At 43.2% G+C, this 25,031-nt stretch overlaps 1 protein-coding gene across 3 annotated transcripts in view; it reads left to right on the top strand.

The window, feature by feature from the left end:
• Window positions 1–10,404, top strand: part of MARCH3 (membrane associated ring-CH-type finger 3) — a 139,178-nt gene extending 128,774 nt beyond the window's left edge. For all 3 annotated transcript variants that reach the window (XM_019516853.1, XM_019516851.1, XM_019516852.1), the window contains exons 4-5: window positions 4,095–4,304; window positions 9,578–10,404. In XM_019516853.1, coding sequence (XP_019372398.1) covers window positions 4,095–4,304; window positions 9,578–9,736 — 369 coding nt within the window. In that variant the 3' untranslated portion in view covers window positions 9,737–10,404. The remainder of the gene's footprint in view (window positions 1–4,094; window positions 4,305–9,577) is intronic.
• The last annotated feature ends 14,627 nt before the right edge of the window (window positions 10,405–25,031 follow it).

Here is a 25,031-nt window from a genome sequence, read left to right as displayed (position 1 = left end):
TCATCTAGGGCACAGGGCCTCGGGCTCTCCACAGGTCTGGAAATTTGGCAGCAGTGGAGTGGTGCCACTGTTCCTCCACCACCAAATTTCTGGACCCATGGGGAACCCTGCAAGCTGGATAACATGGCCCTGAGGGTCAGATCTGGCCTCAGGAGCAGGGTTTCAGCATCCCTGGTCTAATCAGTATAGCCCTCATCCAGCACCTGACTCACTCAGATTTCATAGTTTTTTTTCACTGGACCAGTTGAGTCATTAAAATGAGGACATATAGGTTGGTTAATGCATGGAACAGCAGCAGCCCTTATCGCCTGCTAGCATCTTCACAGAGCCTATCAACACTTGCATGGTCAATAATATTTAGCTGGCATGTGTCAAAATAAAAATGTTCTTTGACGTGGACAGAGATTATAACTTAGAAAAATCACAATGTGCATTTCATGCATGTGCTCATTCCCCTTTCCTCAGGGTCAGCTTCTTTTTCTCCCTTGAAGCTGCAACCCACTGCTTCTTGCTCTTTCCCTGGAGGGTTAGTACCAAGGGGGATCATATCCTATGAATTGACCGGTACATCAGAGGGGGTAGGCTAACCTGAAACAAGCAGAACTTGAAATCATACTGAATGTCCCTTTTAGCACAGGACAGTTGGGTATAGTGCTGAGGAAAGCAGAATTTACTACATTGGGGAAGGTGATGAACACCTGCAGTTCCCATCAAGATCAACGGGAGCTGTAGATGCTCAGCAGCTCTTTTTGTAGGTCACCGTTTAAAAAGAGACTTCACAACATCCTTTAACAGTCACCTTTGAAAGGAGAATCTCCACCCTGGTGTCTTTTCAGTTCCTCTCTTTTTCCTGGAGGTTTCTCATTACAGGGATTCATGGAAATGGAACAAGGTGAAGGTTGTAATCAATCATGTCTCAGAACCAAAATGTAATCTGGTTCTGTTACACACTCCCCTGCTGATCTCCTTGGTGGTATTTTCTCAGTAAATGAAATAGAAACTCCAAAAGAAGCGCCCTAAGTACAGAGTTTTTATAAGGACCCCTCTGGCATTACAATTGAAATAGAAAAATATGGACATGGGCACAAGGTGTCATGTTCATGTTTAATGTCCTTCAGACAAACTGAACCCCAAATCCTTATACTCTAAGTAGCAGAAGAGGTTATGGCACTAGTTGACAAGAGAGAGGAAATCCTGTCATTTTTCCGTCCTTCACAACTGCTCAACAAGTTGCGGATTATTCTACTTCATACTTACACGGCGCTTTGTTTTCATCACACTTTACACGATTAGGGTAAACCTTCAAAAGTGATTTAGGAGCCCACATCCTATTGAAAGTCCCTTTGAAGGTAGAACTTTGGCTTCCAAGTCAGAAATGTTATCCTTGCTGATTACTTCTTGCAATAATGCTGTGAGACAAGGCGGTAGTGGTGATGATGGTAGTGGTGATTTCCATTTTCACAGAAGGGGGATATAAGAATGAACAGTCCAGTGACTGGTGTCTTTAGGCTAGCTTCATATCAGGTCAGGAGTGTCTCGTTCCCCGTTGTGCCCAGTTTCTTAGACTGCACTCATTCCCAAGCTGAATAGGGACAGAGCAAGTATTTAATTTTGGATGTGGGTTTTTTTTGGATGTGGGCATGTGTATCATTGGGACTGAAAATACAGGGAGGTATTTAATGATGTGTGATCCATATTAGGCACTCAACACAAATCTGTGGTGTTTCTTTTTTGCTGAAGGGTAAATCTGAGTTACTGGAAAGATGGTTATAAAGTGCCTACATCAATGGCAGGTATGGGAACTAATTTTGCCTTCTGCTTACATTATTGAAAAATGCTACCCTCCCCTCTGGAAACAGCAAAGTCTATCAGAGAGGGTGTGAGACTAGGAATCAGCAGGCTTGAGCTCTAGCCTGGGCTCTGACACCAATCTGGTGTGTGAGATTTGACAACTCAGTTGACCTCAATTTCCCCTCCCACTGTTTGTCTTGCCTGCTAGTATTGTAAGCTGCTTGGGGCAGGGATGGTGCCTAATTATACCTGCAGGCAGTGTCTAGCATTACATGGCTCTAATCTTTGTTGGGCCAGCAATAAAACTAATTGCTGTATGGTGCCATACAGTACATATGGATACATCACCATACACTCATGGAGGGAGTTAAAGGAATGAAAAGATGCTCCAGAACAGTCACAAAGTCCTGGCTTGACCAACCATTGCAACCTGTCATAATAGAGGTGTGGGGTTTGGTCATCATAGCAATTTTCCTGAGTAAGTATTGGCACAGTTAAGCACTCTTATATTTTATTAAACTCTAGCGGTGCACTGAACTCATTCCCTCAGGCTAACCTTGACCCTGCTTATTATAGAAAGGTTCATTTTTGACAATAGTGGGGGTGGGAAACCTTCCCTTCAATATTTCTTGACTCTTGCACTTGATTTTGCGACAGTAGCATTCATTTAACAGGAATATGTTTAATGTTGATATCTATTTATACAACAGAACAGAGAAAACGTAAAGCTGAGACTGGAGATTAAACTACTACTGAGGTTTTGGTTTTGAGCTTTCAAAAATTATGAGGCGATAACTTGTATGTCTAAGGGCTACAAAGCCAGCCTGACTCGTGTGGTTTATACCACCATGTTCGTATACTATCCCTCTAGGCTTGCCTTAAGCTTTACGATAGTTTGGCAGCATTTCAGCGTTATCATACCAGGAAAAGTGTTGTTGGTATCACAGCTATGTTACTCCATGATCCTTATAATACATAAGTATTAGTGTAGACATTGGCTGCATCTACATGAGTCGCTTGCTGCACAGTAGCTCATTACTACTGTGCAGTAGCATCACCAGGCACAAACCGTATTGTGAGCTACTGCACACAAAGCATCACTAGGCAACTATGCTGCGAGGCTACTGTGCAGTAACAGCAGTTACTGTGCAGTCATTTAGTACTTGATTATGCAAGCACTAAATGACTGCGCAGTAACAACTGCACAGTGGGAGGCTTGTGTAAATGTTCCCGTTTCCTACTTACATCTCTCAGAACAGAAGCAATTGTTCTGTATGTTGGCCTCCATTTTTCCCCTCCCATTCTCCCACTTGCCCTTTATTGCAACCATTCCTCCTCCTCTCCCACTGCTGCTGGTTTTCTTCCACTTCTCTTTTTCTCAGCATCCCTGGAAACTGTCCTCGCATAATACAGCCTACTGCCTCATTAACAAACATAATACTTGGGCTGGAAAAATAAACTATTCCTATCCATGCTCCCTGGTTGAAGGTGAACATCTGGTTTCGCTGCTTGAAGGACTGTGTAGCACAGGTCCACGTCTAGACAATCTGCAGTGTCCCAGCTGAGGTGAGGCAAGGAAACTGCCTGTGAGCTGGCGGGTTTCCTATCACACTGCTGGTCTGCAGTGTCAACATCGATCCGCTCAGGCTTTACTGCAGGCTTTTCATTGCTCGCCCAGTGCTCTCAGTGCACCTGGAGAAGCAACCAGGAGCCATCTTGCTTTTACTACTTCTGTTCTGGACCTGGCAAGCTCTGCAGCAGTAGATACAATAAATGTCTGTACAAATAATATTGCAGGGACTGGTGTCTGTGCATGTCCATTTTTTAGAAGTGGCCCTCATTTTACAAGCACAAAAAATATTAAAATATGATGTCAAAATAATAAGTAATGTATTTTCCATAATTGTATGACCAGAAAACTCTGCATAATTCCCATTTCCGCACCCCGCCCATGCAAAAAAAGTGTCTGGAGTGTTTCAGTTGCTAAATTGCTTATTTCCATATAGGCTTGAGCTCCCAACTCATTTCAATGAAATGTTTTTCCTTATCAAGTCAGCCTTTCCTAGACCTGAGCAAATGATGTTTCAGCTACATATGGCTAAGAGGTGTGGTGTCAGTGAGTAGCAAGAGAAATCATCTCAGGTGGGAATGCTCTTGGGACCACCTGAGTGAAATACTGCATTCTCTATTGCCTTTCCTTCTGGAAAGGGCATAAGAAATACACAATTTGAAAAGCAGCAGCTGGTTTCAGCTAAAAACAGTCCCTCTGCTGACCCTTGTTTTGTTTCATTTTCCTTCTGCAGTGGCTAAGAAACCCAGGCCCACAGCATGAGAAACGAACTCTGTTTGGAGACATGGTGTGCTTCTTGTTTATAACTCCGTTGGCGACCATCTCCGGCTGGCTGTGTCTGCGGGGAGCAGTGGACCATCTGCACTTTAGTAGTAGGCTAGAAGCTGTTGGCCTCATTGCACTCACTGTCGCACTCTTCACTATTTACCTCTTTTGGACCCTAGTAAGTGCTGATTTTTAGTTAACTATCACATAAGAGGGAGGGGGGTGAGCTCATTTTGATCCCACGAATGCCAAGTAACATTATGGAATAACCCTATAGAATTAAAATTGGAAATGATCACCTTTCCATGACTCTTTTGGACTGCTGGCTATAATTTAATAGAGACTTGCATCCTTGCCGTAGAATTCTGTAAGACCCCTGTACAAAGACTGTCATTTTCTATTACATTGTGTAATTTTCCTTTAGTTATGTCTGTAGGAAACCTTGTAATTTCATCCCAATTAAATTCCATTAGAGCTCCTGCATAAAGGCAGTTTGCCTTTGGTATTTGGTAATTACCGAATCTGAAGGCCCCAGGGGATAGCAGGAAGAAGTCAGTGAGCAATAGAGGGGAGAAAAGTTCAAGACAAATGCCACAGAAGTGAACTGCCATCAAAGCCATTGGACGGAACAGGGAGAGGTACAAGAGAGCCCTGCATGTTTAATATGGCTGCCATGAGGCAGTGGCATAATAAGTCCTCTATTCTAGTTTGATTTTTGTGATCTTACAAAGAGTACAGAAGTCCCAGAGATTCAATCCTAGTAGAACCTTTTTACTTCCCTATATACTTAGGGTTCCACCTATTCTGCTGTTGAATTTACTACAAAATCCTCACCTTTCTGTGGAGTAATGCATGAGCATCCAAGTGTCCTTTTAAAAACATCAATACAAGCAACCTCATTTCAACTCCCAAAAGGCTGTGAATAATATTTTCCAAATGGGGACAGAATGTAAAAGTTAGTCTATTATGAGAAAGTTGGCATCAAAATTAGCCATATTAGCACAATGTGGCCAGCAGGAATCTATGCTAAAATGCAAATACTCACAATGTGTACAGACTTTAAGAGGACACAACACTGAGTCCATGCATCTGCAGATAGCCAGATATAACAGCTCTGGGAAAGGAGCAAATTGAATTAGACTTCTGGCCAGTTTTCTAGCATTTTACAGGAATCTACAGGGAACTCAGAAATTTTGTTGATGCCACCTGTAGTTTCTTTTCTCTACTGCTGCTAGAAACAATATAGACAGCAATATTTCCTTTTGGCAAGTGCAGCTATGTGCCATACTAGGCCACCCCACCAAATAGGTGGCACTCTGCTTTCAGGAGGCAAGCTGCTCTTACTTCCATCCAGCAGGCTGCCCTACAGAGGTTGCAGATTTCAAATGATCTTCAGTACAATTTTGTACTGCATATGTAAGTCACCCTGGGAGCCTAAATGCTGCCTGATTTGATTTTTAATTATGTGTTCGCAAATACCATTAGGATTTGGAACTATGAAAAAGTAACTCTGCTTAAATATTTGGGTTTAATTATTCATGGTGCACAGACACTTATGTCACCACTCATTAAAATAGTTACAGTGACAATTTAAACTGCAGCAACCGAAATCTGCTTGCCCATTGCATTTTCAGTGATAACAAGAACATACATTTAAATGTCACTTTGTATTCATTTCACAATAAAACTCTCCTGCAGGAAAATGCAGGGAAGTGGTGTCTCAGAATTTGTTAGGTGCTCAGAGATTAAAGTGACGAGTTAAATAGATATGTTATAAATACCTACCTCTGTTTTTTTCACTGAAATAAAGTACATTTATTGCTCACTGCCCAGCAAAGAGGACTGGTCATATGGGACATCCACTTCCACTCTTAATCTATTATTAAGGCCAACAGGAGGTGGGTGGGCTAATAAGGCCATGTGATGTTCAGGAAAGGAACAGTGGCTCACTGCACAACAGCAACTCCTTCAGTATGGTAGGGAGCATATCTGAGGTGCTGCTTGAAGCATTAATACAACCTGTGATGTAGGGACTAGTTACTTAACTGCACCATGACTCTACTTCCCATCTACAACCTCTACACCTGCCAGAGGCTTTGCAAAACATAAGTACATACGCAAAGCGATTGCTGTGTTTGAGTGAAAGGTGAACAATACATGCAAGACATTTTCAGATACATTCGTAGCAAAACAGTAAATTCTCTAAGGTAGGCCAAGGTGATTAGTGGCTTTGGTCGCCTACGTTAAAAGGGTCTGATTTTCAGTAGTGCTGACCACTATGTCTTAAAAAGAGAGAAAGAAAAGCAAGCCTCTTGGATCATCTCAGATTTTTCAGTTATCAGTTACATTTGAAACCTTGACTTGTCGCTAACTTTCTCTGCAGCGCTACCCACACACACATTCATACAGAATGCCATACACATGTGAACAGAATTGAAAGTTTCCACAGCTGCCCCACTCCAAACGGAAGTGCTCCATTAGGATAGAGCAGGAAACATCTTCATCTGAGTGAGATGTGTGCTGCAAGCATAACCTGCAGGTCTCCTTGAGGTTTTGGGAGAAGTGAAAGAAATAAATCTTTGTTTTCCTTCCAGAAAATTGGTTGACTTTCACTGGAAGCACAAGGTGGCATATGACTTGGTTGCAAACCACTATATTGCAGTGAACCGAGTTTAATGGATTGAAAATGAGATGCTGTTTTTGGTAGCAAGGAAGCTATTTCACCCCATCCCTAAGTTAAGAGTCAAAGTCCACCCTGAGACAGACTTGCAATTCCTCTTTCTTTACTTGTTGTCTCTGCAATCTCTGTACAAACACACACAGCTGTCCCCAAGCAGAAAGCTTCCGGACCAAAGATTTCTGTTTAAAGCAGGAGTTTAGGGCCAAATGGAAGTTTGACTTACCCCTTGCTCAGTCTCTCAGACTCCTGCAAGATGGGACAGAGTATAAATCAGAGCAGGAGTTGTTCCTCAAGGGTTTGAAACAATTGCTGGTGAAAAGTAAAAGGTTTATCTTAATGATTCCACAAAGCATAAGTGAATTTTAAAGATGGATTATTCCCCCCTCCTTGCTCCCCAATGCTAATAGCAAGGGCCACAGACTTAATCCAATCAATGATGATATATATTAAAAAGTCTGTGCTTTTGTAGCACCTCAGGAGTTATTAGAATAGCTTCTCTGAATGCAGCTGTGGCTGTTGCCGAAATTTCAAAAGTTGACATTACTTGGAAACTGCCTTAAGGCAGGAACCCATGGTAAACAAGCTGTCAAACTTAACTAGGATATCCTGTGAAAATGTCTTAAACAAACAGCTTCAGCATGGCGCAACAATGCAGCTGCTCCTGAAAGGACTTTGCTTGGTACTTGTGTAAAGCGGTCCTTGGGTTTTTTCATGGCATTCACTTCAGCAAAGTACCTCCATCAGATTTGCCTAATGTCCATTGCTACTAGCTCATCCGATAGAGACCATTCAAAGTTCCTTGATGTTAAAATGGCAATGCAAAGAAGAAAGGTATATGAAGAGACCTTTCAGTAAGAGCCTGGTGGAGAAAAGGCCCCCACAGCTTTTACCACAGTGAGCTAGTCAAGGTTAGTATTTAAGTAAAAATGACTTTTACCTTGTCTCTACTAGGATTTTACATTGGAATAGCTAGCTGAATTAATCTCTCTCAATAAAAACAAACATCCAGAAGGACATAAAGCTGTATTGAAGGCATTTGCATTACTTAAAAAACAGAGCTGGTTTACATTCCTCAACCACCCTGGCAATGAGCACTAGGATTGTTCACTTCTGGCTCTTCCCTACTAGAAAACCAACCTGAGAAAATGTCATGCAAGCAAACTTCCTTCCTGCTCCCAGAAGGAAGACAAGTGCCTCACCTCTACATGCAGCAGCTTCATATGACCCCATAGTTCCTGGAGAGTCAACACAGGTGGCAGAACTGTTTAAAAATCAATGACAGATGATGGCTAGATCATCCTCATGTGCAGTCTTAGTAATCCAGGTTCATTCTGTTGTCTGTGCATAGCAGCTCCCCTTATCAAGATTATCACGTAGTACCTTTCAACCCAATCTTTTCCAAAGCCCTGAGACACTGAAATACATAAACGCTCACACTGGGCATATGTACACAAGATGCTTTACTGCATGGCAGACTAATTTGCTGCACAGTAAAATGTCACTGTCTACATGTATGCGGCAGTTAGGGTGCCAGATAGACCCGTCAGATACAAGTAGTATCCATCAGAGCAGTAAATTGCTGTGCTTAAATGTATAGATGGTGACATTGGGGATTGTCACCTGGCCTGTATTTCTCTTTCTGTCTGTCTAATTCCATCTCTCCACACTCCTACTGCATGCCCAGACCACGCTTAGTGAAAAAGTGTAGGTCGCCATCCTGGATGTTAATGTCGCTTCAAATCCATTTGAAACACCAGGTGTTAGCACCTTTTCTTTGCTAGTCATCTCCACTTCCATTTGCAAAGACTGAACAGAAATGGTGGCACTGTTAGCAGAACTTGAGTCTGGATTCAATTAAATTGTGAACCAAGATAGACCATTTTTAGTATAGTGAAAATTCTTGAGGAGCCAAGCTTTGTTGAAGATCATAAGTAGCTTTAAAAAGAAAGTCAAGTACACCTGAATTGAGACAACTCATGCTAACACAAGAAGCCCTGCAATTCTATTCCGCAGTATGGTTAACACCTCTAGTATTTTCATGCAATCTTGAGTCTGACTCATTGACTGAGAAAAAGGGGAGAGGAGAGAGAGCCTGAACCTCCACTAGTACTTATGTATGTCCATACCTTTAAAGTTACCTGCAGAGCTTCACCGTCTATTCAATGACATTGTCAAGTTGTCAACATTTAGCATTTAAAGGAGCACATCAGCTAGGTTTGTTTTCAAATGGTAGGCAACTTATCCCTTAGAGAAGTGGGCTTGATTACAGAATGGAGGGGGGCGGGCAGCTAGTTTGATAGATTCTGAAGACTCCCAGCAAAAGGGAGGTGAGGATGGATTGTAGCATGAACTGTGTCCCACAGTCATCCATTTTTCTCCTATCAGAAACTTGGGGGAGAGGCCATACAAGAGTTGTCTTTGGCCTCTGATGGCCATCTCCTTGCTACTGAATTTATCCAGCCATTAGGCTCCAGGATGGGAGAGTTCAGCAAAGAAAATGGCCAAGAAACAGATCAGTGAAGTGGGTAAATTGTGCCAGTGGTACAGAGATAGTGGGGTTAATGGGAGAATAGTTGGTTTTGTTAGAAAGGAGTTGGTAGTATAAGAAAGTGGCTTCTTGAAGCGACTAGCAAAGGGAAGACTGAAAACAAACACTAATTTTGAATGCAGTTCACTACAGGTAGGATGCATTTTTAATATTAAACATTCATTTTAGGACACAAGATGTTTCTAAATTTAAAGCATCTTTCCCCTCCCCTTTTTTCTCCCAGGTGTCATTTAGGTACCACTGTAGATTATACAATGAATGGCGTCGGACCAATCAGAGGGTGATACTCATAATCCCAAAGTCTGTCAACGTTCCTTCGAACCAGCAGTCCTTGCTGGGCCTGCATTCAGTCAAAAGGAACTCAAAGGAGACAATCGTTTGATTTCGGCAGTTCTGCACTGGGGCCATGCACTAAATATACTTTCTTAAACCCGGTGGGGTCTGATTCCATCCAGAACCTGGTAGTATGCTATTCTGATTTATAAACTCTTTGCAGAGGAAGGAATCACTGTTTTAATTCAAATCATGGATGCTGCAGTCATATGATATTTGCTAAGCTGCCAAACATGTTTATTTAGCAGATACTGTATGGAATTCTACAACCTTGTGTTAATAGCTGCATCATCAGTGATGCAAACCCTCATTTTTTTATTATTGTTTAAAAATATTAAACTATGATAATTAACAATGCAAAACAAATGTAAAAAGTGCTTTTGTTTTATTTTTTGTTTGCTGTTTCTGCAGTATCATTTTTTTTTAGGTAGTTGGATGGGACACAGTACTGTATTTTTAATTTTTCTGAACCAAGAGGATGGCATTACAGATGGACATTCTGTTACAGTTCATTTTATTTGAAGGACATTTTATACTAATAACTTGGATTATTAAAACAACTTTTTTTTTTTTTTAAAGGAGTGGTGCATTCTACAAAATGACATATTTAAATACCATAATCATTAGAAAACAAATATACATTCTTTGTTGATGGTACACAAGGTATGATAGAAAAATATTTTTAATAATAAATTTAAAGTATGTGAAAGAAACATACGTCATGGATTACTATAATCTCCCTAGTCAAAAAGTGTTTCATCGTTTAGCTTCCAGAAAGGAACTCTATTACAGGGTTATTATTCTTTGTGTTCAGAGGGAGAAGATTAGTGCAGACTTTGGTGCTTTAAATTATACCAGTGTAAATCCGGCTTTAACCAAGTTAATTTGTATTTACACAAAGCTGAATTTGGCCCTAACTGTTTAACATCAATTTTGTAAGGGGAATTCTGCATACATAATGAATTAGTGGATCATTAGATGTTTTCTAGGGAGCCCAGACCTGTCTTGCATAATAATTAGTGTTACTCTAGAGCTGCTGAACTTTCAGCTCAGCAGGTAAATTTAGTGAAATGAATATAAACCCTGACCTCTCATTGTAGTATTGAGACTAAATCTGTCCTTAAAAAATGTAAGAACAGCATAGTGTCATGACCAAACCAGATTTGCAATGTGACTGCTAATTTTTTTCATCTTGGGTAGCATTTCCTACTTTCAGCCATGTATTTTTCTAAGCATCAATTAATTCAGTAATTTTTAGGTTTGGGCTCAGAAGGGAAATGTACTTGCGTCAAAAGACTCATTTGGTAGTGAATGCTTCAATTGCTAATAGCTACTAACAAAAGCTGCTGACAAACCAGTGACACACAACCTACTTGCAATTTTAAAATATGGATTTCTAGAGCGTGACATATTTAGAAGGTAATTCCAACATCTGCTTGGTTTCACACCTCCTTTTATTTTCAAACTAAGCACAAGGTGAATAGCAACAAAGGTATTGATCTATATTTTAAGGTGAATCAACCTGATGTGTTTCTTGCCAGCCAAGATAGCCATTTAAAAATGGTGCTATAGCAAATGCATGCACTCGCAAGCTCCTCAGCAAGTTGGTGCTGTCTTCACTCAAATAATCTGAGTGAAGACAATAGATTTTTTCCCCTTTAAGACATGTGTTTTATATTCCACATAGCCATCACTCCTTGACAGAGTATTAGAAGTTATACCATCTATACTCTTAACTGATCTTCCTCTAGTGAAATAATGCCCACTTTGCCTATGTCACGCTACTTTCACCACAGTGAAACAGGATCACTGTTGCTTGTAAATCATGGACTTGAGCCTCCAAATCTATATTCATGTAGATATAGATTATGGTGGATGGTTACAGGACACTGAACTATGTTCAATAAGGAATAAGTGTGTGATTAAAAAAAAGAGATAAAACAAGTAATGCCCAGACTTTAAAACTGCAGAAGTCTGTTATCTTAATTCAACAATGACTTAAAAATTGCTTCTCCTTTTCTCCTCTAAATCCATAAAGTTTGGCTTAAGAGCTACAGTATCTGTAGTCAATGATTGCTTTCCCTTTTCTAAAGTACGAACTTGAAAATGCATCACAAGAGAACTTATTTACCAGCAACTGGAGTTCTCTGACATGTCTCATCCATAAGGGTGCCCTAACCGTGGGCATGCATACACCTCAGTTACCTGCCCTGAAATCCTTGGCCTGAGCAATACCTTTAGGATATTGCCTGACCCTGCCCCCATCCTGTGCAACACAGGGGCTAAACAGTAATGCACCCCTTTCAGCAATTCAGCTCCTCTTCATCGCCTCTTCTAAAGACAAAACACTCCTGTTGGCATCCTTGGCTGGGTGCCCAGGGCAGAATGCTGCAATTCCTCACTAACATCAACAGAAAGGCTCTAGTATCAAAATCACCTTGGCCATATATGGGCTTTCAGGTTCATTTTGTGGTATGCCTGCAAAATCAAAGATGTAGGTGGGAAGGCATATAGGAGGATTCTGAACCACAGGATAAGGCAGATTTTGGGGCACTAAGGCTGGATACAGACCTTGCCTGGAACAAAAAGAAAAGAGCAGCAGTTCTTGCTAATATCAACACAAACAAGTTTCCCTTGGGTGACCCTGATCTGCAAAGATGAACCAGATCTGCTTGTGCTGTACAGAGATGAATGGGCTGAGGAGGGCTATCCTGGAGAACAGGGAAGTGGCCTGTGAACACCCAATAAACCACTTCCATAAGCAGAACACTTCCCTGCACAGAGGGCAAGTCTCATACCACCTGACCTTTTGATGTAGAAGATTGTGGTAACATGGTCCATATCCATCATGAAAGCATTGGAGGGAGACTAGGCAAGCTCTGGGTACTTCCCTGAGATCAATGTGGAATCTCACCTCCTCTGGTACTTGGAAGCTACCCTGCCTAGCAGAGGAATCTATCACAGTGGTCAAAGATGGATGCAAAAGGAGCAGGGGCAACCACGAACTAGTTGTTTACTTGGTGAGAACCTCATGATATGGAAGTAGGCATGTAAATTGAGAGATTCGAATCAGAATCAGGTCCCTTGCCTTAAGGTCTTAAGAAGTCATCTTTCTAAGGCTTGAAAAATTGATTAGTTTGCATGGGTACTTGTAAGGTCACTGGTATTACGGACTGACCTCAGAACTACCTTCAATAAACAAGGACAAATCAAGATTACTATGAGGAAGCCAAGAAATGAAAACTATAATTAATTAAAGCAGAGTTAAAATAATGTGCTTAATGGTTAGAAAGGTCCCTTAACCAGAGGTTTGTGTTTAGCTTAGTTTTCACATTCTGCAGTCTGTTTTAACATTTTAAGCACAGAAGGTGGCTTAGTTAAGGAAACAACTGAGACAAGTTCTTCCCTATTTGGTATAAAGGCAAGAGGTTCTTATTATGCAAAATATTACTATATAGTACTGTGCCTGACATGCAGAAGAGTGCTGCTAGTAATCTCTGAGACCCCTTATTCAGGTTCTCTTTTCATGTTTTACACTCACCAAAAGGAAACATTATGATGCCTCATTCTTTTCCTTTCTTCTCCAGTGGCAGCAAAATAGTAGGCTGAATGTGGCTAATGCTCTGTTCCCCCAGTCCTTCTGGACCAAAGTTCTGGCAAACAGAGAAATGATGCAGAGCTGGTCAGTAGGAATCTTCTAAGACAGCGTTTCTCAACCTATGCGTCACGACCCAAAAGTGGGTCTCAAGAATATATGAGAGGGTAGTGAACAGATTTTAAAAATGGATTCTCCTTTAAAGGAGAAAAATGTAGGAAATTGTGGCTTTCCCCTTGCACGCTGGCAGAGTTCCAGCCCTCAAGGGGCTGCTTGGGGCCCCCCTACCCTTCCCCTACACACTGGGGCGCTGGGGCAGGGGTTGGGAGTGAGGGGCACTGGGTTGGGACCGGCCATCAATGTTTACAAATGGGTCCTGGTGCAAAAAATGTTGAAAACCACTGCTCTAGGAGTGATTTTTTTCACCGGAGTTGCTACTTGGATGCACGCATTTTCAAAATTGAAGTTCTTGAACAGAAGCAGCAACACACACACTTTTTTGCTTCTGTAGAGATTTTAGTAGTAGTAAATACCTGCAGCACAAGCCAGAGCTAGTAGACCTCTGACAGCACAACAATGGCTCCATTGTACTATCACATGACAGATCCAGTAAAGGGGTGGGGGTGGGGAAAATAACTGATCAAAAGAATGGCTTTTTATTTAATGCAGCTCATTCTCCTTTTGCCTGACAGTATCATGCTTTTCCACATGTGACTGGGTTTGGGTTTCCCACTCATTTTAATTATAATCACTCAGCAGAGATGGGAGTGGTACTTGATTTCATATTTTTAATAGAAAATGTTAGTGAAGGAATGTGCCAAACTCATTTGGGAAACTGCAGATATGATATAGCTTTCATTGCCTTTGCACCCTCATACTGTCACCATCCTGACACACTGATGGTAGAGATCACTCTCCTAAATGTGTGGAGTTCAGGCCACATACAAACAATTAAGGGTATCTGTGTAAAATGGAGAAAGCCAGTGCCATTCTTACAGGTACCGATAACTGGGGATATGACAAACTCCAGATTAGACAAATATATAGTTTTCTAGATTAGACAGATGCTGACATTTCATGTCTTGAATTTAGCATAGATTAAAATGCTAATTAATTCTGGAACCACTAAGGACTGGAATCAACAAATCCACAGTAAGCAGCCGAGCTTTACAAGCTACGACTTGGAGTATAACGTTTAGAAAATAAGTATGATATGAACAAAGTACAGCATAAAACACTACAACAATTATTTGACAGGTACTTATATTAATACATCTCTCTAAAGCAGCATCTACTATAAGGTTGCATACTCAACACCACTGACCTTCCTGAGATGAACTGAGACAATGATGTCTTTGAAAACTCATGGTGGTTGGGAAAGGTCGCAGTTGATTGGCAAAGGGCAAATCTAGTGCCCATCTTAAAGAAAGGGGAAAAAAGGAGAATCCAGGGAACCACAGACAGGTCAGCGTCACCTCAGTTCCTGGAAAAATCATGAAGTAGGTCTTCAAGGAATCCATTCCTAAACACTTGGAGGAGGAGAAGGTGATTAGAAACAGCGTGGATTCACCAAGGCCGTCATGCTTGACCAACCTGATTGCCTTCTGTGATGAGATGACTGGCTCTACGGATGCAAAAAGGAGTAGTGGATGTGATATACCTTGACTTTAGCAAGGTTTTTGACATGGTCTCCCACAACATTCTCACAAGCAAGCTAAGGAAGTACAGGTTGGATAAATGGACTGTAAGGTGGATAGAAAACTGGATGGATTATCAGGCTCAGAGGGTAGTAATCAATGGCTCTTTGTCTAGTTGACAGCCGGTTTCAAGTGTCATCCAGTCCCACAGGTCAGTCCTGGGGCCAGTTTCATTTAATATCTTCATCAAGGGCCTGAAGGATGGGATGGAGAGCACCCTCTGCAAGTTTGTAGATGACACCAAGTTGTGGGGTGGGGAATAGTAGATATGCTGGAGGGTGGGGCTAGGATTCAGAGAGACCTAGACAAATTGGAGGATTGGATCAAAAGAAATCTCATGAAGTTCAATAAAGACAAGAGCAAAGTCCTGCACTTAGGACAGAACAATCCCATGCACTGGTACAGGCTGGGGGCTGGCTGGCTGGGAGAAGTTCTGGAGAAAAGGACCCAAGGGTTACAGTGGACAATAAGCTGAATATGAACCAACAGTTCTCCCTTGTTGGAAAGAGGGTGAATGGCATACTGGGCCAGCAGATTGAGGGAAGTGATTCTTCCCCTCTATTTAGCACTAATGACACCACATCTGGAATACTGTGTCGTTTTGGGCCCCCTGCTATAGAAAGGATGTGGACAAATTGAAGGGTCCAGCAGAGGGCAATGGAAGCAGTTAGGGGGGCTGGGACATGACTTATGAGGATAGGTTGAGGAAATTGGGCGTATTTAGTCTGGAGAAAAAAAGAGAGGATTTAATAGCAGCCTGTTTGGAGGGGGTGGGGGGTGTTCTGGACTGTGGAGCTAGACTGCTCAGTAGTGGCAGGTGACAGAACAAGGAGCAATGGTTTCAAGTTGCAACAAGGGAAGTTTAGGTTAGACATAAAGAAAAAACTTTCATGAGGAGGGTAGTAAAGCACTGGAACAGTTTACCCAGAGAGGTTGTGAACTCTCCATCCTTAGAGGTTTTTTAAGAGCTGGCTGGGATGATATAGTTAGGGCTGGTCCTGCTTTGAGCAGGGGGTTGGACAAGATGACTTCCTGAGGTGCCTTTCAACTCTTGTTGTCTATGATTCTATGAATGAAGAGCTCATTTCCAGCAGGGGTGCACCGATAAAGATTTTCTTGGATGATACCGATAGCCAATGATTTACCAATCACATCGGCCAATGCCGATCCAATAACCAATATTTAGTAATAGTGCAAGGCATTTTAAACTACTGCCCTAACCGGGTTTTTTTGCATGATATATGCACACACATGACTCCTGCCTGCTCTGGCCCTCAGTGAGGAAGGCAGTGACTGTCTTATTCCCACACATCTCCCTGTCAGCCATGGCTCCTACCCACAGCCCCACTCCCCAGGCAGCCCGTGCTGCTGTCTGTGCCACTGGCCCAGGATCTTCCTGTGGACAGCGGTGTCAGGCACATTTGGAGCCCCCGAGCACACCCCTGGCTCAGCACCAGCGGGCCGTGCACAGCCGAGCTCCCACAGCTGTCGGGAAGAAGCCACTTTTACAAGGACGCTCAGTGCCCGGCAGAGTGGATCATCCCCCGCGCAGCCCACCAGCTCCATGGCAGTCGGACACTCAGGCCCCTGCTGTGCACGTGGTGTTGCCATGGGAGCAGCAGCAGGAGCCAGCAATGGTCCCTTTGTTGCTGAGCGCAGCGCCCTGTGATCACTCCCCTGGGCCCCCCTCCTCCTCCAGCTGCTCACTGGGACCTGGAGTCTGCCACAGGCAGGCCAGTGGCAGAGCATGGGGACCAGAGCACATGGCCGTAATTATCAGCTACGACGATGAAAAAAAAGCTGAAAGCCAATAAGGTCATTTCTCCTTTTAACTGGCACCAATCTCGTAGCCAACTCATATATTGGTTCACCTCTAATTTCCAGCCTCGCGGGGAGCGCTCCACTGAACGGAGTTTCAAAAAACTTGTAAGGAATAAAGCCTGTAGTGCTTTTCTTCATTAGCCAAAGAGAGAATGGTCCGTTATAAATGTACCAAGGCTTCCATCTCTTCAATATTTTCCTTAAGCAGGGACTGCAGATCAGCCGGTTTCTTCTAGCTGCTCCATAAACAAGTAGCGCCCTACGTACCTCTCTTTGCAAGACTCTTGTATAACTATACATCTGTCCTCCACTTTCCTTTTAGACTCTCCACTACTGAGGTGTTGAGGTCTACTTTATTAAGCAGGAAATGTATATAGCATTTGCTTTAAAACGAACAAACCACCACCCATGGAGAGGAACGAAGTCTTCCTGGTTTTTGTATTTACAGGACCAGTCCAATTTAATTAAAAGAAAGAAACAAGGGACGAGTTGATCAACTGTAGGAATCTTGAAAGTTCTTGACTCCGTCCGCTTTATCAAAGTGGAGCAGGAGGCTCTTAAAAAGCTAGGGGACAATAAGCTGCGCTCTCTCTCTCTCTCTCTCCTGACCAACAAGCCATGCCTGTTGTTTTTTTGTTTTGGTTTGGTTTTTTAATACGACCTCCAATATATATAGAAAAACCCAAAACAAGTGTGAATCTGCTCAACTTGAGGCTCAAAATTAATCATCCCCATCCCCTCCTCCTGACACTTCAGGAGATGGGGATGTATTTCCAACCAGAAACCTGCTTGCTTTGTGCACACAAACACAATTAACACAGAACCAGACTAATTTGGAAGAGCTTCCTGTACAATGTAAAAGGGATTAGCTAAAGGCAAGATGCAAAAAAGGCCTTAATGGGCCCAGGGAAAAGGGAGGGAGAGCAAGATTTTTGGCCACCAGGAAGAAAAGAACCCCAATTCCCATTGTACCATGTTATTGCCTCTTACAGACATGGTGGTTAATCTAATGCAGACTCTGAACTAGAGGAATTAGAAATGAGATCCAACATGCAGGAAATGAGTACTCTGGCTCATTTCTGAACTGTTTTGCTGAATTTAGGCAATCCTAAAATCTTTGAAAATATTAAATGAAAGATGCCCAACTTTCATCTGGTACTTTGCAGTTTAAGATCAGCTTTTAATTATCATATAACAGGGATCTTCATAGAAATGTTGGTTCCAGTTGAGTTAATTGCTCTAGGAACAAAACTGCTCTTTAAGGCACCACTGCAATTAGAACACTGAAGGTTACACAAAGAAAATAAGGACTTGCTTCTTGGTCAGCAGGCTTCTTTATTTTTCTTCCCCAAACATTACTCCCTCTGGCCAGGACCTTTCACACTGCCAATTAAGTCAGATTTAATTCTCCTTGAATTTGGAGCATGGCTCAAAAACAACACGGTTCTTATGCTGCTGACCAACTGCCAGCCAGCTATGATAAGGTTTTCCCTGCTTCTGGCACATTTCCTGTAGGAGAAATAAGCAGTACCACTCTATTACAGTCAATAAAAAGGCTTTTCACATGAATGTGACCGTTAGGGGTATACTATGAAAATAGTAGGTCAATAATATGCTGTTAGATGCCTCAAAGTACAGCATCACTGTCCTTTCTATAAACTTACCTAGCATGCTCTCGCCCACAAGACAATAGGATATTTATCAGCTGCATACGCTTATTTTTTGTGCCAGATGTTGGTATTAGCAAAAACCTTGTGGATCACAGCTGAATCATGAATCTTTGACAGAGCAACATTACTACCAATAAAAGTAACAGGTCTAAACTTCCTTATCCCCCATTTCATATGCTATTTATTGAAGTTCTTGAGAATTATTGCCCTTATCTGGGGACTTGAAGTCCAACTTTCGCCTTAAATCATACAAACAGCCATTCGGATGCCCAGCCCTTCAGAATCAGTGTCATTAGGCAGCTGTTCAGTGGCTAGTGCGAAGTCAATTGATTCCAATCAGCGATTCACCATCGCTAAGTCAAGATGCTAGGAACTAAACAGAAAATAAATGATACAGTCATAGAGGGAACTGTGCAAGCCAGGATTGAAGCATGTTAGAAAGCTTTACATGATCAATCACCCAAGCAGTGCACGTTCGGTAGAACAAACTACACTCAGATCTTCGAAGTTGAAAACATGAGCATAAAAAAGCTTGAAACATTAGAGCCAAGTACAAATAGTCAAAAAGCCCGAGATTGGATTGATTCAATTTTTGCAGGTTAGTCTAAGATGCGTAGATTGAACCGATAATGGAGCCACATACTTGCAGTAGCCCAGGCCAGAAACCAGGGGGCACTAGAGCACACCACTCTGCTCAGCTTGGGCCAAGACCAGCCCACCCACCCTGCAAGGGTGAATTTGCTGGGAAGGGGCAAAGCATCCTGGGATGCTGGAGGACTGAGCTAGCTTGAATCTGAAGGGGATTTAGGACAGAAGTTCAATAAACTGATCTACCCTAAATCAGTAAGTCTGACGCTACATCCATGCAGGTAAACCTGCTTCAGCCATTTTGAAAGTGGTTTATGTGCACTGAACTTCTGTTGTTACAGATTTTAACCGGTTTCCAATCACTTATACCAGTTTGTGTGTAATTTCTGTCCCTAGCCTAGGTGAACAAACATATCCATGTAAAATTCAAATGGCAATTAGTAGTTACACCTGGTAAAATAATAACCAGTGGATTGACACAAAATAAGAAGAGGTGTGAATGCTATAATCCTCACAGGAACAGGAACAGGAAGTCAGGAGTATACAAAGACAGCAACAACATAAATATTCCTAAGAAGGGAAGACAATATATATTTAACACACACACACACACACACACACACACACACACACACACACCACACACACTGCAAAGGAACTTGATGAGGCAGGATGCGTTTAAGAGACCAAAATATTACTAAATCTCCATTCAGTGCATTTAGGAGAGCTGTATAGCATGATGAAGATTTCTTAAATCTTTTTATGCCAATATCAGAATTCTGTCACATTAAGACTGCAAACTGCATTAAAGCATTAAGAACTTTGCATCATGCACTTTGGGGCAGATTTGACAGCTTGCTTTGCAAAGAAGAGGAATACAACTAAGATACAAATGCCCGAGCAGTTTTGTACCATGAGAGAGAGCTGTCAATTAAGTGAAATATGAGAGGGAGGGGGACCCATAAAGGACCGCTTAAGAGTGGGGGGGAAAACCTAGAGTGACAGTAGATTAGAAATACCCACAACTCTTAGCAATTAAACTCTTAATCATTTAGTACTTGGGAGATTTAAGCTCTATAAATTCATAGCTATTCACTTGTCTTTATATTGCTTTAATGCATTGGTTCCCAACCTCAGGGTGCAACCCAAACCAGGGTCATGGGGGACCCTCAGTAGAGTCATGAAGGGCCCCCACACACACGCATGCAACCCAGGAGCAGCGGGTGGGCAGGCGGGGCAGGGCCGCCATGCACAAAGGGGGCAATGGTGGCTCGCCCGCCCCAGGCCACTGCGGCACTCTGCTCCCAGCAGCCTCCATGGCACCAGGTCAGGAGGTCCTGTTGGTGGCTAATGTAGTGTCATAGCAAAAGAAGGTTGGGAACAATTTCTTTAGTGGCTGTAAATAAGAAATGTACTTGCTTCCACTTCTTTTGGGGAAGAACAAAAGGTGCAACTTCAGTGCTTACCCAAATTTCATATATTCTATGGTTTGTCTGCATTAGACTTTCTTAAAGCAAGAGTTACTGCTGATTTCAAGTACCCCAAGGCAAGCTAGTGCACTTTGAAAAACCAACAAGACTGTTTCTGTTCTGTAGAAGAATCTAACCTTAAATCTTAGAGAAATTAGGGCTGGTGGATTGGAGAAGAAAAACAGTACACCATCTTCCAGCAGAAGGGCAAAGATGATCACCAAGAGATAGGCGACTGTGTTTCAATTTCACTTGGTAGTTAGGATAGTTGGAATGGAAGCCTCCTAAAAAGGAGAGATGATCTTGCACAGGGGTGGGCAGCCCATGAGGCTGTTCTATCCAGCCCATGGGGCTCCTCCAAAAAACAATCGTTACCGACCTGAGGCTGCCCCTGTGAAAGCCATCGGGAGGCAGGCTTTCAGAGGGTGTGTGTAATCGAACCAGGCCTCCACCTCTGTGGGGCTCCCAGCACTCCAGCTGGAAGTTCCATGTGGAGACACCAAGTATGATGGTACATGACTGAACAGCTAGCGAGTGGCAAGAGGAGCTCGCATCTGCAGTGCCAGGAGCACCACGTGGAGGCATGCAGCCAGTCTGGCCTGACCTGGCAGCATGTGCTGCAGTGCCAGGAGCTTCCAGGTGACAAAGGTCAGGGGTTAGGGGTGGCACTTCTAGTCCCAAGATGGTGGTCAGAGGGCACAGCACCTGCCAAGGGGCAGGGCTACCCTTGTGGCCCCTGGCAGCTCATCAAAAGTCATTAAGGAGCCCTCCTGTCAAAAAATTGGCTACAACCTTGCATGATTCCAAATGGAAAAGTCTAGGCCAGGCAAATCCATCTAATCAAATCCTTTTGCTATGGAAGAAAGTCTCCAACAGAGGACAGGTAGGCCTACTCCACTGTTTAGATCCAAGGTTCACATGAGAGACAGGCTGTGGAAATCCAGATGGCGGGTCCTCCCACCACTCTAGCAGAGAAGGTTATGAGAATTAGAATTGCTTTAGCCAAGCTGGGCCATTAGGATCAACCATGTAGAGTTGTACTAAAAGATGTATATGATGGTGGATGCCTCTGTTCTGTAGGCTGACTGCTTCCCTTCACAGGAGGGAGGAAAGGATTTTATAGCTCCTTAGTTTGTCAGTATAGAACATCACAGCAATACTGGGCATCTTGACACAATGCTCCTCACTGTGCAATAAGAATATCTGGCAGGCTGCGTAGAGCCTTGTTATCTAGCCCATGGAGCTCTCCACAAGTTGGCAGCTGGGGGCAGTGGCAGTGTTACTTGCTGCTCCAGAGCTGCCAAATTTCCAGATCCAGGGTGAGCCCCGTGGACCAGGTGGCCCAGTTCTGTGTCCAAGATGGGGTACATAGGACAGCATGGGGCCTGATCCCAGCACTTGGGGCTGCACAGACTGGGGAGGGAAAGGAGGCAGTATGGAGCTTGATCCCAGTGTACAGGGGCAGGACCAATCCAGGCACAGGGGGTCCAGGGAAAGGTAGACCAGGGTCCAATCAAGCTCGCAGACCAGCCCTGCACTACTCATTTGGCCTGCAGGGCCAAAGAGTTGAGCACTAGGGGTGCACCAATAATGATTTTTTGGCCCAATACCAATGACCAGTTATTAACAAGCCATATCAGCCAACACCAATCCACTTGCTGATATGCGGCCCAGCAGCTTGGAGAGTACCATCCAGCTGGTAAGTCTGGGGCGGGGAGGGGGCAGCAGATTGTGGCCTCCGCGGTGAGCAAGGAAGTGAGGCTGGGGCTGCACAGCTGGGGCAGGGCATGGAACAGAGCTAGGAGTGGCTCGTTCAGGGGTTGGCGCCTATTGAGCACACCCTGAATCTGCATATGGCACAAGGGTGGGCTGACACTGCAGGTTGGGCCCAGGGCAGCACTGGGCTCTTCCTAGCAGGGAGGTTGGGCCGGAGCTGCACTTGGAGTACAAGGAGCAGTGGCAATGCTGGAAAGTGGGAGTTTGGGGGGCTATAGCAAATTTTGGGGTGGCTGTAGCCCACTCTGTAGTCCCCCCTCCCAGCACCACTGCTGCCTACCCCAAGCATAGCCCTGGCCCAACACCCCCTGCCAACCCCTTGGAAGAGTCCAGCACTGCCCCAGCTCCAGCCCGCAGTGGCAGCCTGCCTTCGCACCATGTGCAGATCTGAGGGGCACATGCCTCCCCCAGGGGTGGGCGCAGCAGCAGGAACTGCTCTCCCCCTAGACATCCCACACCCTGCTCTGGCACACCTGCCCCCGCCCCACTCCCTCCCTCACTGTGGGTGTCTCGATCTGCCCCCAAGCCTCTTCCCTCCCCACCAGACATACTAGCTGGATGTCATTCTCCAAGCTGCTAGGCTGCATTCCAAGCTGCACGTGCACATGGCATTTATCAGCAAATTATTAGCCACATGAGCCAAAAAGATTGCCAATAGTGTTAATTTTCCTTTTAGCCATGTTGATACGATACAGACTGATGCATGGGTGCACCTCTATTGAGCACTACTGTTTTACAGCTTGCAGTTAAGTCACTGACATGTACCTCCATCCCTGGTGACTTGGAAAAAAGAAATGGGACCCCACTGAGACACTGAGCCAGATTCTTCCACTGAGAGAAGACAGACCCAACCAGCAAGGGAACAGTCATCTCCATCCTAACAGTAGGTCACCAAGACATGTATTGTGACTTATAGGAGGTACTGACACTGAAGTCTGTTCTAGTGCATCAAATCTGCAATAGCCAAGCAGTGGAAGTCAAGCAGTATCTAGCTGCTTTATTTTACTCTCAGCCCTACACACACAGGACCAAGAAGACTTGGAAGGCCAGGGGGTGGGGAGGGAGGAAGATAAAGGAAGCATGCCTTCTCCACAAAACCTGGGGATGAGACTATCTAGAATCAATTTTAGGTCTCTCCTCCCAAGACAACTTCTCTGGTGGCAATAAGGAAGGCCACCTTGTAGGGAATTCTTGCTCCTGGAGGTTCTGTATCCCAGGAGCAGAAGTTAATTCCATAGGATTAACACAGCTAAATCTGAGTCTGGCCTTGTGTTCCCATCTGGTCTGTGAAGCAAATCAATCTGCAATGACTGGAATACTTCCCCCACCAGGGCACTTAATATGCCCATCTCTGACAAGTATAGCCCGTTCACTTGAGGGGGACAGCTTAACTGAGAGACGCTCAGTGGATAAGGAAGCCAAACTCAAAACATTGGAATCATTCAGCTGGATAAGAGATGGCACAGACCATGGGAGCCTTAGGATCTCACCAGAAAGACAAAAAATGGAGGTGAAAAAAGAAAAAAAACGAAAAAGTGCAAAACTAAGGAAGGGAAATAGGAGTAAATCTTTTTCTGAACAGTCAGCAGATCAGTCTTATGCAAGAAAACAAAACAGTGAAGCATGCAGCCATTTATAACATCAGCACTTTGCACACAAAGTAGGACATCGGCACATTGGAAAGTTACTGCTAGGATAAAGTCTCTAAGCTCAAGTGCCTGAGTTGCATGCGTTCAGTGACATGTGGACCCATTATGTCCAATCACAGTGAAAGAAAAATCTTACTACAATACTTGGAGAAAAGAAAAAAAAAAAACAACAAACCATCAGCTAAACAAGAAACCTGTTTTGTTACTTTCCGGTCCATGTTAGGCAGGAGGTTAGATTTGATGATCATACTGATCTCTTCTGCCTGAACAATTTTAGCAACATCAGACATGCTAGCTCCACATAGTATTCCTCCATGCCCTAGTTCTGAATGAAAATAAACCTCACGTTAAGCCAAAGAGTTATTGAAGTCTAGGTGGACTATAGCACTGGGATTGGTAAAAGCAATAGATATACAGCAGTAGTTAAGGTAACTAGGTTTTGCCTTTCACCAAAGATGGAACCACCATTCTGAATGGGGACACACAAAATCAATCACTGTATGTGGTAATTTATGTGGTATTTATTTAGATTTTAAAAATAAAAGAGAAAAAGCAACCATTGAAAATTTGATTTTAATTCCACAAAAAAAAAAAAAAAAAATCACTGACATCTCATGATGCACTGTTATAAGAATACAGCTTCTATGGACCAGATGGAGAATTAAGAAGGGTTAAGAAATGGAGGAATGAAGATGAATCAGCAAATACTTGTCTTCATTACACTGAAGTTAATTCACATTCTTATAGCATCTTTCATTCAAGAGATTAATTTTTTAAGTGTTAAAAGTTCAAATGCACTGAAATCAAAATCACCCTCAAATCAGAACGGTAAGAACCATCTCCAGCTAATCAACTTCTATTAGTAGCCTTCCGTTCAAGTTGGTAGCCTACAGAAATGAGCATCTCAAAGCAAAATATTTTGCTCAGATACATCTCTGGAGTCAAGAAAGAAAAAAGGTTCTAGCCATCATAGTTTAGAGAAAAGCTTGAAGACTGAAGCCACATGAAACTTAACCGATCAGAAATCAGCTAACAAATCTATATGCTTGCTAATTTTATTATTTTTAAAGCAACCTCAT

This window comes from Gavialis gangeticus, unplaced genomic scaffold (assembly GCF_001723915.1).
Source record: "Gavialis gangeticus isolate Ggan-Ray unplaced genomic scaffold, GavGan_comp1, whole genome shotgun sequence".
Taxonomy (NCBI): domain Eukaryota; kingdom Metazoa; phylum Chordata; order Crocodylia; family Gavialidae; genus Gavialis; species Gavialis gangeticus.
This window is presented reverse-complemented; position numbering and strand designations above follow the sequence as displayed.